The sequence below is a fragment of the Symphodus melops genome (assembly GCF_947650265.1).
Source record: "Symphodus melops genome assembly, contig: scaffold_211, whole genome shotgun sequence".
In the NCBI taxonomy this organism is placed as follows: Eukaryota; Metazoa; Chordata; class Actinopteri; order Labriformes; family Labridae; genus Symphodus; species Symphodus melops.
In genome coordinates this window covers 274-17,500 of record NW_027636653.1, presented here as the reverse complement: position 1 = coordinate 17,500, position 17,227 = coordinate 274, and the positions used below count along the sequence as shown (strand labels likewise).

The following is a 17,227-nucleotide window of genomic DNA, read 5'->3' as shown; positions in this document are numbered from 1 at the left end:
TCTACATGTCCTACAGGAGGTAGAGTCTGCAGTTATCAGACCTGCTGGTACCTACAGTCTCTACATGTCCTACAGGAGGTAGAGTCTGCAGTTATCAGACCTGCTGGTTCCTACAGTCTCTAAACTACAGGAGGTAGAGTCTGCAGTTATCAGACCTGCTGGTGCCTACAGTCTCTAAACTACAGGAGGTAGAGTCTGCAGTTATCAGACCTGCTGGTACCTACAGTCTCTAAACTACAGGAGGTAGAGTCTGCAGTTATCAGACCTGCTGGTACCTACAGTCTCTAAACTACAGGTGGTAGAGTCTGCAGTCTCTGGAATCGTCTACCAGTCGGGGTCCGGGAGGCAGACACACTAGGTACTTTTAAGAATACACTTCAAACTTTTCTTTGTGATAAATCTTATAGTTAGGGCTGGCTTAGGACCAGCTCATAGTTCTGCTGCTATAGGTCTAGACTACCGGGGGAACTGGCACCAGGATCTCTGATCTCTCTCTCCCTCTCTCTCTCCCAGCTTTCATATCTTATTGCTGCTTGTCTCTATCTTTATATTCTAACCTCTCCTTTTTCTGGGAGCTCCTGAGCTCTCTTAGGTTCCTCTGGACTGTTGACGAGGATGGCCTGCCCAAACACCCCCCCCCCCCCCCCCCCACGAGGATGGCCTGCCCAAACAACCCCCCCCCCCCCCCCCAAACCTATCCTATCCTTCTTTCTGCATCAAGCTCAGCTCAGTTTATCAGATGTTCATCATGATCCGGGTCTGCTGAAGATTTCTGCCTGTTAAAGGGAAGTTTGTTCTTCTATGACGGATTCAGCTGAACTCTTTAATATATCCATCAGTAAGGTCCTTTACCTGCTTTATGTAAACAATGAACATGTTTACCTGCTTTATGTAAACAATGAGCATGTTTACCTGCTTTATGTAAACAATGAGCATGTTTACCTGCTTTATGTAAACAATGAACATGTTTACCTGTTTTATGTAAACAATGAACATGTTTACCTGCTTTATGTAAACAATGAGCATGTTTACCTGCTTTATGTAAACAATGAGCATGTTTACCTGCTTTATGTAAACAATGAACATGTTTACCTGCTTTATGTAAACAATGAGCATGTTTACCTGCTTTATGTAAACAATGAGCATGTTTACCTGCTTTATGTAAACAATGAGCATGTTTACCTGCTTTATGTAAACAATGAACATGTTTACCTGCTTTATGTAAACAATGAGCATGTTTACCTGCTTTATGTAAACAATGAGCATGTTTACCTGCTTTATGTAAACAATGAGCATGTTTACCTGCTTTATGTAAACAATGAGCATGTTTACCTGCTTTATGTAAACAATGAGCATGTTTACCTGCTTTATGTAAACAATGAACATGTTTACCTGCTTTATGTAAACAATGAGCATGTTTACCTGCTTTATGTAAACAATGAGCATGTTTACCTGCTTTATGTAAACAATGAACATGTTTACCTGCTTTATGTAAACAATGAACATGTTTACCTGCTTTATGTAAACAATGAACATGTTTACCTGCTTTATGTAAACATAACAATGAACATGTTTACCTGCTTTATGTAAACAATGAACATGTTTACCTGCTTTATGTAAACAATGAGCATGTTTACCTGCTTTATGTAAACAATGAGCATGTTTACCTGCTTTATGTAAACAATGAACATGTTTACCTGCTTTATGTAAACAATGAGCATGTTTACCTGCTTTATGTAAACAATGAACATGTTTACCTGCTTTATGTAAACAATGAGCATGTTTACCTGCTTTATGTAAACATAACAATGAGCATGTTTACCTGCTTTATGTAAACAATGAGCATGTTTACCTGCTTTATGTAAACAATGAGCATGTTTACCTGCTTTATGTAAACAATGAACATGTTTACCTGCTTTATGTAAACAATGAGCATGTTTACCTGCTTTATGTAAACATAACAATGAGCATGTTTACCTGCTTTATGTAAACAATGAGCATGTTTACCTGCTTTATGTAAACAATGAGCATGTTTACCTGCTTTATGTAAACAATGAGCATGTTTACCTGCTTTATGTAAAGAGATAACACCTGTTATGAACTGATGCTATACCAATAAAGATTTATAGAAATGTAGTGTAATTGTAGTTTGTGTAGTTTAAATGTAGTTTAAATGTAGTTTAAATGTAGTTTTGTGTAGTTTAAATGTAGTTTAAATGTAGTTTTGTGTAGTTTAAATGTAGTTTAAATGTAGTTTAAATGTAGTTTAAATGTAGTTTAAATGTAGTTTTGTGTAGTTTAAATGTAGTTTTGTGTAGTTTAAATGTAGTTTAAATGTAGTTTAAATGTAGTTTTGTGTAGTTTAAATGTAGTTTTGTGTAGTTTAAATGTAGTTTTGTTACCTTTCACGCAGGCAGCTCTCATGAAGAACTCGCACACAGCAGATCCGGACTCTAAAGATAGAAACATTTATGATTACTTCCAACCCACAGTTAGCGGCTGTTAGCCACAGTTAGCCATCTGCAGTACATAGGGACTGCTAGGACTTAGCACACAGAGGCTAAGTGTTAGCACGTACTGTCCATCCCGGGGAAAGGAAGCGGCTGCGCGCCAAGCTGCTGCTTCACGGCGAGCTCCAGATCAAACTTGATGTGGTCCACGTTGGCCAGCAGGTCCTGCATGTTGGGTCCACTTCACTCTGATCCAAAACCTGATCCTGATCCAGAGCCTCGAAGGCTATCGATGCTAGGCTAACCTGTACGCTAATAACAATAAACACGCAGCAGTCTCTCTTTGTGTCGTAAAGTTTCATATAATCTAATCTTTATGTCGTAAAATTTCGTGTAATCTTTGCTCGTAAAGTTTCATCTAATTGGATCTTTTTATCGCAAGACGTCACAAACAAAGTCTTTTTAGTTAGCTGCTAAACTCTAACTGTCATCAACGGCAGCGAGACAGACCGGGAGCGCAGGGACTGACGTCACAAGACCAGACTAATCGATCGTCAAGTAACTCGGCACTCTGCGATCCGTCCAGTCCAAATATATAGTTTGGGACATCAATATATTTAAATTGAAATTACAGTTTAATTTTAATTATTTTTCAACAAGTCTTCATTGAAATTTGTGAATCTTTCATTATTTTTGACTGTAATCTGAACCTGCTGCTGAAAGTTATTAAAGAAGAAATCTTATTTGATTATAAAGGACAGAAGTAATCATTGACTGAGCCACAATGCACTTAGATAAGAGACTAAATAAAATCATGAATATAATAAATGTTAGAGATTTACTGAAACACAGGACCATTTGTTTTCATTTCTTTATTATCCAAAACTCAATCACAACAAACCATTGTCAACAAAGAAGAAAACAGACGTTGAAACTTTGGTGACATCGAGATATTTTAACTGACCAGTCAACAGTTTGTTGAGTCCCTTTGAAACCGTTTAATGATCTTCAGTCAGTGATTAATTAATACAGAAGTTTTGGTTTTAAATAGTCAGTTTAAAGGTCAAATAGCAGCAGTGATTCTGCTGGACAAACTTTTAAGATGAAATGTGTCACATGATCCGAGAGCAAAGCTACAAAGATCGGGAAAAGAAACCTTCAAAATCTCTTCCCAGATCAAATCGTTCTAATTTCAGTAAGCACAGATTCATCGGACGTATTAAACACTCGCTTTCAGCAGAGCCTCAGGTCAATCATCTACAGCTCAGCGAGACCCGGCATGGAGAACTGACCGGCGAAAGCCTCGACCTCCGCTCGAATATCTGCTACTCGCTGCTGAAACTTTTCTCCCTGAGTGAGAGCGCCAACGAACTCCTTCAGCGTGGCCTTAGGATCCAGACTTCTCTGCACCTCCAGTGTCAGAACAATTCCTGCAGGAGGGGACAAAGAGGGCGTCAGGTTGCAACCTCACTGATGGGAAATCACTCGACCGCTCAATCAACAAAGTCTGCAAACAAACAGTGAATTTATCCAGACTCTCAAACCATTAGTTTTAAGCTAACAAACAGGAACATGTACATTTCCTTAAATCCTTCCAGGTGTTTGATCCAACAGGTTTACAGAGTTAATCATTACCTCTGTGGATGAACTCCGCCACCTTCTTAAAATCGTCTTCCATCAAACCTCTGGAGGTCAGAGCGGGAGAGCCGAACCTTAAACCGCTGGGACGCAGAGCGCTCTTATCCCCTGCGCACAAACATTCACACGTTAACTCCAACATTACCTGCACAGGTGTTCCTGTTCACCGGTTTCAACTTGACCTATAATTAACCATCAAACCCTGAGAGCTCTGCCCTCTGCTGGCTGCCGTCCGACCTCTCAGGCAGATCTTTCACATAATGTACATTAGGTTCATTCTTCCCGACTGTTGGAGGTCGCATACCGAGTCACCAGGGACCCTCATAATATTCAGTTTTATTTAAGGGTGTGTGTGTGTGTGTGTGTGTGTGTGTGTGTGTGTGTGTGTGTGTGTGTGTGTCATACAGAATCTAAGACGGTGAGATTTGATGGTGTCGAGAGAATTGATGTCACAGATGGATTGTGGGAGAGAGTTCCAGAGACGGAGCGTGGAGGAGGTGTGGTGAGGAGCGTGGAGGAGGTGTGGTGAGGAGCGTGGAGGAGGTGTGGTGAGGAGCGTGGAGGAGGCAGGACGGAGGGTCCGGGAGGAGGTGTGGTGAGGAGCGTGGAGGAGGTGCGGTGAGCAGCGTGGAGGAGGTGCGGTGAGGAGCGTGGAGGAGGTGCGGTGAGGAGCGTGGAGGAGGTGCGGTGAGGAGCGTGGAGGAGGTGTGGTGAGGAGCATGGAGGAGGTGTGGTGAGGAGCGTGGAGGAGGTGTAGGAGGAGAGCAGAGAGGTAGAGAGGGGCGAGGTCAGAGAGAGCCTTGAAGGCGAGAAGGAGAACTTTAAAGTCAGTCGGGTTTTTAACAGGGAGCCAAGTGGACTGATGTGGTCCATGGACGGGTTCTGGTGAGGATCCAAGCAGCTGAGTTCTGGACCAGCTGATGTTTATGGACCGGAGAGGAGAGACTTAACCAGGACCAGGAGCCAGACCCAATCTATGTAGTCTTCAGCGAGATGCAGTGTGTCCCCTCTCTACCCTTAGACAGAACCAGATACATGCGTGTCCTTGTCCTTCAACACCCACAGGGTCAAAGCACGGAGCAGCACGCCACGGAGCAGCACGCCACGGAGCAGCACGCCACGGAGCAGAACGCCACGGAGCAGCACGCCACGGAGCAGAACGCCACGGAGCAGCACGCCACGGAGCAGAACGCCACGGAGCAGCACGCCACGGAGCAGCTGGAGTCACGAGAACAACGACTTCCGTGGTAATTATAGTTAATAGTTGTGACAGCGTGAGATAACACGACAACAGACACATAAGGTCATTGTTATGAACCGTCAAAAAGAAGTGTCTTATTCTGAAATATTAACCTTCTTACGCCGTCTGACTTCCTGTCCTGCTCGATGCTCCCACATCCTGCACAATCAGAAGCTTTGTATATCTGCTGCAGCTCCCATCTTCACCTTTCAGCTTTGCTAACGTGACGGAGACGGGGTACCTCCACAGTCTCCTTCTCTCCGTGTCCTGTTAGTACTGATGAGTCACAGTGACATCACTGTTCAGCAGGCCAATCAGTAAGCTGATATCTGTTCCTCCTTCACCTGATTGGTTCATGATGTGGCATCCTCAGTATGTTACTGACCCCCCCCTCAGATACGATCTGCTTGATGGCTCAGTAAATTAAAAAAAACTTCATATTGCATAAAAACAATTTACCAACTTAATATTTGAAAGGTGTGTTACACAAACCAACCGCGTCCATTAAATACAATTATTTTACTGAAAGGATCCATACTGCACAAAACCAGGAAGTTAGTATCCATACTGAAATGTTCAGTCTGCTGAGGTGGAGTCAAAAACTGACCGCTGAACGACCACGAGGGTTCAGACTTCTAAAAATCTGCAAATCAGACTGAACACACGTCTGGTAGAATTTATGGTTCGAGTTCACGTAGCTGCTGTTTGGTCTCAACACCTTCACAGGTCGGAGGTCACAGGTCGGAGGTCACAGGTCGGAGGTCACAGGTCGGAGAGCAGCAGCTCGGGACCTTCATGCTGGGCTGCCTGCGTCCCTGGCACAGGCAGAGCAGCGGTCAGCAAAGACTCGTCTGTAGATCCGGTGTAAGTAGCAGATGTTCTCGGGTGACCAGAGTGTTTCTGATTGGTTGAGCTTGCTGTTACCATGGTAATATTTCCCACCACTCTATGCCGTATGTTTGCAAATCTTAACGCAAACAGGTAAGTCTTGCTAGCAGGCTAGCCAGTTAGTTCACTAAACCCGAAATCCACTCAGATAGAGACTTTATTGATCCCGAGGTTTGGTTCTTTTAAGACTAATAATCTCATGCAGCTGTGAATGTTTATATTTTCCACAACACAAAATTCAAGATAGTCCAACACTTGCATGAACACTATACACACTTAAACAACAAAAGTTACTTTCAAGAAAAACAACGATATAATTCGCAAAGGATTGTGGGATGGGTAGTTCCTTGACTTCGGACGAAAATCATGTACCTTTAACTTTTATTGAGTTTAGGTGCTGAATTAATTATAGTAGAGCTCAAAGACCCTCTCCAATGATTTTTGTGTGACGTCACCAGCAGGTGCAGGACTCTGAGCCGATCTGCTACTTACACCAGTGTGTCTGAGCCAGAGGACTCAGAGTTCACCTTGTGACCTTGACCAGCAAACACAGGTCGCAACAGGTCTGAGCTGCATTGTTACCTGGACAGGTGTTCTTGTTACAAGCGATGGCACAGGCCTCCAGAACCTTCTCGGCCCTTCCTCCGTCAGTTCCTTTGCTGCGCAGGTCGAGCAGGATCAGGTGGTTGTCCGAGCCCCCTGCACAGATTTAGACAGAGTGAGGGGTATGACACAGACTTGAAGCTTTCACGTCCATCTTTTGATATTAAATCAATTTAAGAAACATTGGTTACCACGGTAACACAAACAGAGACAACAAACACTGGGTAATTTATTGTTTTTAATCTTTCGGGATTGCAAATTAAAATAGATTTTTCAGATTGTGCAGTGTCAGTGACGTCATCAGGACAGAGAAGCTTCTCTAAACCTACCAGTGACGATCTTATAGTCGTGGTCAATCAAAGCGCTGGACAGAGATTTGCAGTTAGCCAGAACCTGCGTCTGATAGGCTCTGAACTCTGGAGTCATGGCCTGTTTGAGAGCAACAGCGACCCCTGCAGGAGGAAAACACAACATGAGAAACCCTGGATTACAGGACACTCAGATGAAGGAACCAACTGTACCTGCGATAGCGTGGTTGTGTGGTCCTCCCTGCAGCCCTGGAAACACCGCCTGGTTGATCAGAGACTCCAGGTTGTACAGAGTCTCTTTTCCTTTAGCATCAACGCTCCGCACACCTGGAGGAGGACAAAGACGGACAGGTAAGACGTGCACGAAACTGAAAGGTTCTGGACCAGGCGTCTCCTTTCCTTCGGACCTTTCCTGTAGAAGATGAGTCCCGCGCGGCAGCCTCGCAGCGTTTTGTGCGTCGTCGTAGAAACGATGTCACAGAATTCAAAAGGTGACGGGACGACACCTGCAGCCACCAGCCCGCTGATGTGAGCCATGTCTCCCATCAAATACGCTCCGTTCTCTACAGAGATCTGCTTCAAACGAGCGTAGTCCAGGTTTCTGGAGTAACAGCTGGTTCCTGCAGGAGACAAAGAAGGAGCCAAACAAGGGAACAAAGAAAAAGGAGACGAAGAAGAGTTTTTCCACATGAACTTTGAATTTACACCCAATGTTTTAATTTCATGAAGTGTGTCTGTGTGTGTGTGTGTCTGTGTGTGTGTGTGTGTGTGTGTGTCTGTGTGTGTGTCTGTGTGTGTGTGTGTGTGTGTGTGTCTGTGTGTGTGTCTGTGTGTGTGTGTCTGTGTGTGTGTGTGTCTGTGTGTGTGTGTGTGTGTGTGTCTGTGTGTGTGTCTGTGTGTGTGTGTGTGTGTCTGTGTGTGTGTCTGTGTGTGTGTGTGTCTGTGTGTGTGTGTGTGTGTGTCTGTGTGTGTGTGTGTGTCTGTGTGCGTGTGTCTGTGTGTGTGTGTGTGTGTCTGTGTGTGTGTGTGTGTCTGTGTGTGTGTCTGTGTGTGTGTGTGTGTCTGTGTGTCTGCGTGTGTCTGTGTGTGTGTGTGTGTGTCTGTGTGTGTCTGTGTGTGTGTGTGTGTGTGTCTGTGTGTGTCTGTGTGTGTGTGTGTGTCTGTCTGTGTGTGTGTGTGTGTCTGTGTCTGTGTGTGTGTGTCTGTGTGTGTGTGTGTCTGTGTGTGTGTGTCTGTGTGTGTGTGTGTGTGTCTGTGTGTGTGTCTGTGTGTGTGTCTGTGTGTGTGTGTGTCTGTGTGTGTGTGTGTGTGTGTCTGTGTGTGTGTGTGTGTCTGTGTCTGTGTGTGTGTGTGTGTCTGTGTGTGTGTGTGTGTCTGTGTGTGTCTGTGTGTGTCTGTGTGTGTGTGTGTGTGTGTGTCTGTGTGTGTGTGTGTGTCTGTGTGTGTGTCTGTGTGTGTCTGTGTGTGTGTGTGTGTGTGTCTGTGTGTGTGTGTGTGTGTGTGTGTGTGTGTGTGTGTGTGTGTGTGTGTGTTACCTGCGATGATGAGTTTGGGGTGGAACAGTCGAGCGTTTTCTTGCAGCCTGTTGTAGTCGATGTATCCAGATTCTGGATTCACCTGAAAGAAATACAGAGATCACACATGACACATCGTCTCATTAATGTCCCCTCATATACACCCTGAAGAGAGCCTCTGATTGGAGCATTAATGTCCCCTCATATACACACTGAAGAGAGCCTCTGATTGGAGCATTAATGTCCCCTCATATACACACTGAAGAGAGCCTCTGATTGGAGCATTAATGTCCCCTCATATACACACTGAAGAGAGCCTCTGATTGGAGCATTAATGTCCCCTCATATACACACTGAAGAGAGCCTCTGATTGGAGCATTAATGTCCCCTCATATACACACTGAAGAGAGCCTCTGATTGGAGCATTAATGTCCCCTCATATACACACTGAAGAGAGCCTCTGATTGGAGCATTAATGTCCCCTCATATACACACTGAAGAGAGCCTCTGATTGGAGCAGACAGATTAATACGCCGAGCTGCTCTCTCAGGTCGTTTTATCACGTTGTGATTGATCTCACCTTATACGGCATGGACTCAAAGAAGATGGACGTTGCTGATATTTTCTTCTTCTCCGTCATAAAGCCGTGTGTCAGGTGACCTCCGTCAGGTAGGTCCAGTCCCATGATCCTGCCGTGAGGCTCCACGACCGCCGTGTAGACGGCAAAGTTAGCAGGTGAGCCTACGGAGAAGGAAACACGTGGGTGTGTAAAAGGTCCTTGGGACATGTAAAACATGTAAAACATAACAGGACAAACTTTCTGTAGGCGTTAACAAAGGCGACTGATTTATGGTCCTGAAACACCAGCTGAACAGGTAAGAGCGTTACCTGTTCTGCTTGGTCTCCATGTATGACTTCATCCAGCAGAGGGCGCTGTTTGAAGCGCTTTGAAAGCAGCACATTTACTGTGGTGAAAGTTTCATCGTGTTGATGTTCTTCAGGAAATAACAGGTGTGTGTGTGTGTGTGTGTGTGTGTGTGTGTGTGTGTGTGTGTGCGTGGTGTTTTATGAAAACCAACTGATCAACTGCCTTAGAACATAGTTCTCTCGATTTGACTAAAATCTTATCAAAGTTGAAATTCTTGTTTGGTGGCGCCCCAGAGAGGTCATGAGAGTAATAACTAACCCTACCTGAATATGGCTGCACGTTAACGCCCCATTTCTCTGAGTCCAGACCATAAACCTCCAGCGCCCTCTTCTGGCAGAGTCTCTCCAGTTCATCGACATGTTCTGTACCACCGTAATACCTGAACACACACACAGTGGCTGTTATCATGCTAAGACAAGCAGTGGAGGAGAATGTAGCTTATGAGAGTCACCCATCACAAACCTCTGACCAGGATATCCTTCAGAGTATTTATTGTTCATACAGGAACCCAGAGCCTCCAGGACTGCTCTGCTGGCAAAGTTCTCTGACGCGATGAGCTCCAGACCGAACGTCTGCCTGTGCTTCTCCTTCTTTATGATGCTGAACACCTGAAACACAAACTCAAGAAACTCAGGGAACGACCACGCCGTGTCAGCACCAAAACAAACATGTCCACTTAAAGAGAACGATGATTTACAGCTTTAAAACCTGCCAGCATGAACAGTCACAAGATAGAGGACCCAGATCAGACTACCCAGATCCCCAGCCAATCAGCTGCCTCTTCTCTCTAAGGTGGACACAGGTGACTGAATACAAACCTCCGGGTCGTTGAGCGACAGCGGCTCCAGCATCATCTTGTTGTGTGAATCCCACGTTTCCATGGTTACACGGTTTCCGTTTGTTAGTGACATGTTCGCTGTGAGGAAAGAACACAAAATTTAACATTTACCCCCAAACAACAGAAGAACTAACACGTGACCACCTCCTGTCTGCGTTTACTGAGTAAAGGTCACTTCAGGTCACTCTCTGATCACGTGACTGCAATCACCGTTAACATAAGCATCAGTCCTCTGTAAGTGTTCAAACTAACATGAACAGCTGACACAGCTCTCTTTTTACTTTGATCTGCTAAACAGCGTGACTGTGACGTCAGAGTGGATTTTATGACCCCGCGAATGAAAGCATAACAAATATTTTTGCATTGAATAAATTGCGTTTGTACATGTGAGCAGTAGCTGAAGTCACGTTATCGTGATTCTGAGACTAGTTAGTGGTTGGTTAGTTAACTCACCTTTTCTGAAGAAACGCGCGAGCTCTCCTTCTTCTTCTTCTCTGGGTTAAAGTCCGCCAAACTTTCTACCAATAACAGAACACCTCCTTCTTCTTCTCTAGGTTAAAGTCCGCCAATCTTTCCACCAATCACAGCACACCTTCTTCTTCTCTGTTTTTTATTTTTGCATACCGCCCCCTGCTGCTTCCCTCAGTTGTGTAACATAAGATCCCTTAGACCAGGGTTTCTTAACCATAGGGCCGCGGCCCTTCGAAGGGCCGCGAGCGCCACCTGCAGGGCCGCAAGGGGATAATATGTTTGCATCTGTGGGCCGTAAGGGCCGTGATCGTTGGCCTGCAGTATACTCTCCGACCACCAGAGGCAGTATCATCAGTTAGAAGTACTGGAACTTTACTACGCGACACGCGCGACACTCAGCAGTATAACCACTTCCTCCACAACATCCTGTTTAGTGGCGAGTTCTCCCAGGTCTTACCTAAACGCTGCGTATGGTCGCCCTGTGCTCGGGTAAAGGTTGAACTATTTGCTGCAGGTGTTCGTTGCTCTTTTGGCGGCGACACACACGATGTCTCATATCAAGGTTCTGTTTTAAAAGACGATACAACGCCAATAGCTGCTGATGCACACAGCCGCCGCCATTGTTGTTTGTTCTCGACTACTGCGCATGTCCAAATGTTTCGTCTTGCTGTCACAGCGTCTCCGTGGAAACGGCGCCTGAATCTGAATGGAAACGTGATGGAGAGGTTCTTAAAACGAAAAAATAATGACAGCAACGCGGTGGGGGGGGGGGGGGGGGGGGGGGCAGCGCTACACTAAACAGAATGCTCTTTTTAATTTCACCAAATCTACCGAACTACTTAGAGCACCTCATTTTATTGCTTTTATTGCTAAGTTTATATTGTGTTACTTATTTGACAAACATGCACTAAAACATGGTTTTATATGAGCAAAATTAATTAAATGATCTTAACTTGTGCAAGGTTTTATGCATAATTAGCCCATGTATAGGTTATATATTGATTAAAAAACATACAAATGAAGAACAGGATTCATTATTACAACATAGTGACACAAATAGCTATTAAATAAAAATGACCGCAAAAGTTAAATCAGAACCATTCACTCGATTGGGCCCCAGACGACCTTGCCCTGAAAATGTTGGGCCCCAGACGACCTTGCCCTGAAAATGTTGGGCCCCAAGGTCAAAAAGGTTAAGAAACCCTGCCTTAGACTTAGACTAAACTTTATTGATCCTTTGGGATGACTCCCTCAGGAAATTTAAGGTTCCAGCAGCAGATACAATAAGAGTAAAAAATAAAGATAAAAATGTAACACAAAATACAAAAAGTATTGTAAGTAACAATATACAGAATAATACAGCACCAATAATAGAACAGAACACTCTTCCATTGGAAGGAAAATACCAGAAATATGCATGGTGGGAGCAAAATATACCAAAAAAAAGGCAATGATTATTGTTGCGATTATTGCACTTGGTTGAGATTATTATTGCACATACGAGTAAAAAGTGACTTCTGACTCCTCCTAGCTCCTCTCACAATCAGAACCAGAATCGTGTTTTATTGCATCTTATTATTAATTATTAATCTTTATGTATTGGTGCAGAAACAGTTCAAGCAAAAAAAGCAAAACTAACAAGAAGTTAAATAAAGTATATAAGCCTAACAAATAAAATATAAGAAAAAATTACCATTATATACAACAGAATTTAAAAAATGTCAAATACAAGGTGAAATGTAGGAGCTATAAGGGTTAAACAATGTTAGTGTACAGAGAGAAGAGCAGAGGAGAAAAACGCAGCCCTGAGGGGAGTCAGTGCTGATCGGGTCCTGCTGTCAGACAGGAAGTCTGTGATCCACCTGCTGCCTCCTGTCAGACAGGAAGTCTGTGATCCACCTGCTGCCTCCTGTCAGACAGGAAGTCTGTGATCCACCTGCTGCCTCCTGTCAGACAGGAAGTCTGTGATCCACCTGCAGGTGTAATCAGGCACGTTCAGCTGAGAGAGCTTGTCGTGGAGCAGGGTCGGATTATTGTGTTGAAGGCAGAGCTGAAATCCACAAACAGGATCCTGATGTAGGTTCCTGCTGAGTCCAGCTGCTTGAGGATGGAGTGGAGGACCAGATTGACAGTGTCATCAACAGACCTGTAGGTGAACTGTAGGGGGTCCAGGAGGGGGTCTGTGACGTCTCTGAGGTGTGAAAGCACAAAGTGCTCAAAAGACTTCATCACCACAGGTGATGGTGGAGGATTCGAAGCAGGCTGGCATGTGCCATGTCTCCAATGAGGCGTTAAACATGTCTGTAAAGACTGGAGACAGCTGATTAGCACAGTGCTTCAAGGTGGAGGGAGAGACAGAGTCTGGTCCAGCTGCTTTGGGTAATTAAAGGGTGGCAGATGTTCTCCATGACAATCAGATGACAGTACATTAGATTAGAATAGAAATGTTTGGGTTCAAAGGTCACAAGTGAGTCTGATTGTCACACTTAATTATTTTTGATCTGTCAATCAAATGTTTGATGATCATCCATCTGCGGGTTCTGACTCACAGATCATCAGCATCAACTGATCCTGGTCTCGCTGTCCTCAGCTCTCTGGCCTGCTGGATCTGGTTCTAGCCCTGGTTCTCGTGTACTCAGGTTTCAAAAATCATTGCCTGTCTTAAGCCCACAAATGCATACATACATACACTCTCTCTGGGTTTGACCTTTGACCCCAGATATCCCTGCTGAGGTAAAGAAGTCGACACAGAGACGAGTTTGTTTATTATTAAATATTCATGACTCTGTTATGTACACAGTCACAGTTAACAAGTGACTTTAAGGATCAGAATAAACGACATTCTGTCTCCATAACATCTCTCCAAATATGTAACATTAATTCATTTTGAGTGTCGATCGTCTGCATCATTTTGGCGTGAGCAACTTTATTCCCCGGGCTGCGGCTGCGTCTTTCGCTGCAAATTAAACAGGAGATGTGTCACTGAATTGTTTATTAAAATAAACAGAATAATAAAAACCTTTCTAACCTATTTTTTCCTCCTCTTTCTTCCTCGACGCTTCCTCTCTCTGTTTCCTGATGATGGCGAGACGAGCGAGGTCGGCTTTCGCTTGATCTGTCTTCCCCGCTAAGTGCATTTTCATGTAACGCTCCTTCGCCTTCTGCTTCTCAATCTCCTCTCTGTGAGTGTGTTGAGAAAGGTAAAAAGAAAAACAATGGTTACCGTGGTTAGCATGGTTAACGTGATTAGCATCGTTAGCTTGGTTAGAATGGTTAATGTGGTTAGCATCGTTAGCGTGGTTAGCGTGGTTCTCTCCAGACGTTCATTAAACATGATTTTGGTTTAGAGTGAATCGTGTGTGGAGGGTTAAAGTCAAATGGCGAGCACCTCTCTCTCCTTGATAACTGCTTCGGTTCGTCCACCTCGATTTGTGTGACCTTCTTGGACTTCTGAGTGACTCTGTTTGGGTTCTCAATTTCTATCAAACCCTTGACGCCGCTTTTCCTCCTCTAAAAAACACCAGAGACGATTCACAGAGATCCCATGATGCTTTGAACACAGCACACAGGAGATCAAAGGTCAAAGGTCAACTCACCAATGAGTTTTCATCATCGCTGCCGTCTGATCCCGATGCTGGAAGCTTCTCCTCTGTTTCGTCGATCTGCGCAGCTCCTACCTCTTCCTGCTGAACACAAGAATAAAAACGTTGTGTTCATCTAGTTCAATAAACAAAAAACATAAACAAACAAAAAACATAAACAAACCTCCTTCCTCTTCTTCTCCTGTTTCATCTGAGCGTCGATCTCTGGACTTGTGTAGGTCCGCATGTGACCTTTGTGTCCACCTTTCTTACCTGAAACATAACACCACAACCAATCAGACAGGGCGGCAGAAAAACAACAACAATCTCAATTAAAACTGCAAGCGGTGATGAAGGGCCCAAAGCACCTCGTGCATGGTGGCGTATGTTGCGACCGCCCAACAGCGAGATGTGGCTGAGCAGCAGGCCTTACAGTTTGATTTGTTTAAAAGTCAAAGTTGTGGTAAGTTCAAACCGGCCACACTTTGAGAATCACAGAATATTTAGGTGCAGCAGTTCAGGCTAAAACACACAAGAAAAACATACAGAGAATTCAAGAATCATACTCAACAGTAAATGTGGCAAGGAGCTAAGCTAGCGCTCACGTGCCTTACTTTTAGACCTGAGATGGTCAGTTACGGGTTAACCATTATTAACCCGTTATGTTTGGTCATTTTAATCCCGCGACGCAGCCCAAAGTAAATGGTCCAAAAACATGTTTGTTGAGTCTCAACGTGCCGCGGGGGCTGAGTGTTTGAAAAGTTGTTGAGGGCGCTACTGAGTCTTTAAACCATGCCCACTAATTTCAAGGATATCAAATGAGGATTATATGAACGACTATGTTCAGACCATAAAAGAACGACTTCCTGTTTGATGGTGCATGATGCTGATAAAATATGATCTGTAGAAGGACGGCGTTGGACAAAGGCATTTGGTCCACAACGAGGGGAAGAGCTACTGTGCAGCAATGGCAAGCAGTAATTGAGAAGAAAACTGTGCCTGTAATAACTCAATCATTCCCCACTACCTACTCACTATATAGAGAGTTAATGTAGTGGACTATATAGAGAGTTAATGTAGTGGACTATATATAGAGAGTTAATGTAGTGGACTATATATAGAGTTAGTGTAGTGGACTATATAGAGAGTTAGTGTAGTGGACTATATAGAGAGTTAATGTAGTGGACTATATAGAGAGTTAATGTAGTGGACTATATATAGAGTTAATGTAGTGGACTATATATAAAGTTAATGTAGTGGACTATATATAAAGTTAGTGTAGTGGACTATATATAGAGTTAATGTAGTGGACTATATATAAAGTTAATGTAGTGGACTATATAGAGAGTTAATGTAGTGGACTATATATAGAGTTAGTGTAGTGGACTATATATAGAGTTAATGTAGTGGACTATATATAGAGTTAATGTAGTGGACTATATATAAAGTTAATGTAGTGGACTATATATAGAGTTAATGTAGTGGACTATATAGAGAGTTAATGTAGTGGACTATATAGAGAGTTAGTGTAGTGGACTATATAGAGAGTTAATGTAGTGGACTATATATAGAGTTAGTGTAGTGGACTATATAGAGAGTTAATGTAGTGGACTATATAGAGAGTTAGTGTAGTGGACTATATATAGAGTTAATGTAGTGGACTATATATAAAGTTAATGTAGTGGACTATATAGAGAGTTAATGTAGTGGACTATATATAGAGTTAATGTAGTGGACTATATATAGAGTTAATGTAGTGGACTATATAGAGAGTTAGTGTAGTGGACTATATATAGAGAGTTAGTGTAGTGGACTATATATAGAGTTAATGTAGTGGACTATATAGAGAGTTAGTGTAGTGGACTATATAGAGAGTTAATGTAGTGGACTATATAGAGAGTTAATGTAGTGGACTATATAGAGAGTTAATGTAGTGGACTATATAGAGAGTTAGTGTAGTGGACTATATAAAGCACCCACTCAGAAAAATTACAAAAAAAAAATTCTGACAATTTCTACTGGCTCACTCACCAGCCACTTACAGTGATGTCATTGTTGTTGCAACGCGTGATTTCGGACACAGTCGCAGTTATTTCCTGTTGTCAACAGGTGGCGCTGTGACGGATCTGTTTCATATTATGCATGATTACAAACGCTGCTGAGAGCGTGCAATCTGTCCTGTCTAAAAGGCCAACACTCGATCAGACGCAGAGTGGCGGGGAAACAGAGCGCCAGTGACGTAAACACTCTGAGAAACAAGACGCCACGCGCTGCACTTTTTCTCTAGGCCAGGTGAACACGAGCACCAGCCGCTTGACCTTTGACCTTTGTACTGCACACGGACTGTGATGCTAGCTGTGGTTAACAGGTGATAACAGGCCAGTTACATGTTTACCTCCTCTCGACATCTCTTTCATCTGAGGTACCTGGGCAGGTCCAGACTTTCAGGTGAATCCAGAAGGTGAGGAGTTGAAGTAGCTCCGGTGCTGCTGACCACAGTGTCAGAAGGACTGCACATCTGACACTGTGGTCAGCAGCACCGGAGCACCACAGGGGACCGTGCTCTCCCCTGTCCTGTTCACCCTGTACACCTCTGACTTCCAGTATAACTCTGAGCTCTGCCACATGCAGAAATACTCGGACGACACTGCGATAGTTGCTTGTGTCAGGGATGGACAGGAGGAGGAGTACAGGAGCCTGATCGAGGACTTTGTGACGTGGTGCAGTGACAACCATCTGCAGCTAAACACCTCCAAGACCAAGGAGAT

General features: G+C 43.9%; 3 protein-coding genes across 3 annotated transcripts in view; all 3 read right to left on the bottom strand.

The window, feature by feature from the left end:
* cpsf4 (cleavage and polyadenylation specific factor 4) overlaps positions 1 to 2,997 on the bottom strand; it is a 7,044-nt gene extending 4,047 nt beyond the window's left edge. Inside the window, exons 1-2 of the mRNA XM_079373015.1 lie at positions 2,579 to 2,997; positions 2,403 to 2,453 (exon numbers count right to left, since the gene is read on the bottom strand). Coding sequence (XP_079229141.1) covers positions 2,403 to 2,453; positions 2,579 to 2,681 — 154 coding nt within the window. The 5' untranslated portion in view covers positions 2,682 to 2,997. The remainder of the gene's footprint in view (positions 1 to 2,402; positions 2,454 to 2,578) is intronic.
* Positions 2,998 to 3,643: 646 nt separating this feature from the next.
* On the bottom strand, positions 3,644 to 10,520 carry shmt1 (serine hydroxymethyltransferase 1 (soluble)). The gene is made up of 11 exons (XM_079373013.1): positions 10,388 to 10,520; positions 10,032 to 10,177; positions 9,833 to 9,948; positions 9,222 to 9,382; positions 8,663 to 8,744; positions 7,535 to 7,747; positions 7,341 to 7,454; positions 7,149 to 7,271; positions 6,799 to 6,915; positions 4,086 to 4,196; positions 3,644 to 3,880 (listed from the first exon to the last, which is right to left on the bottom strand). Exons 1-11 carry the CDS (start codon positions 10,478 to 10,480, stop codon positions 3,708 to 3,710), a joined length of 1,449 nt encoding a protein of 482 aa, XP_079229139.1. The 5' UTR covers positions 10,481 to 10,520; the 3' UTR covers positions 3,644 to 3,707.
* A 3,169-nt stretch (positions 10,521 to 13,689) lies between these two features.
* pdap1b (pdgfa associated protein 1b) lies at positions 13,690 to 16,939 on the bottom strand. The gene is made up of 6 exons (XM_079373014.1): positions 16,855 to 16,939; positions 14,644 to 14,732; positions 14,475 to 14,564; positions 14,267 to 14,388; positions 13,907 to 14,058; positions 13,690 to 13,834 (listed from the first exon to the last, which is right to left on the bottom strand). Exons 1-6 carry the CDS (start codon positions 16,874 to 16,876, stop codon positions 13,785 to 13,787), a joined length of 525 nt encoding a protein of 174 aa, XP_079229140.1. The 5' UTR covers positions 16,877 to 16,939; the 3' UTR covers positions 13,690 to 13,784.
* Between the last annotated feature and the right edge of the window lie 288 nt (positions 16,940 to 17,227).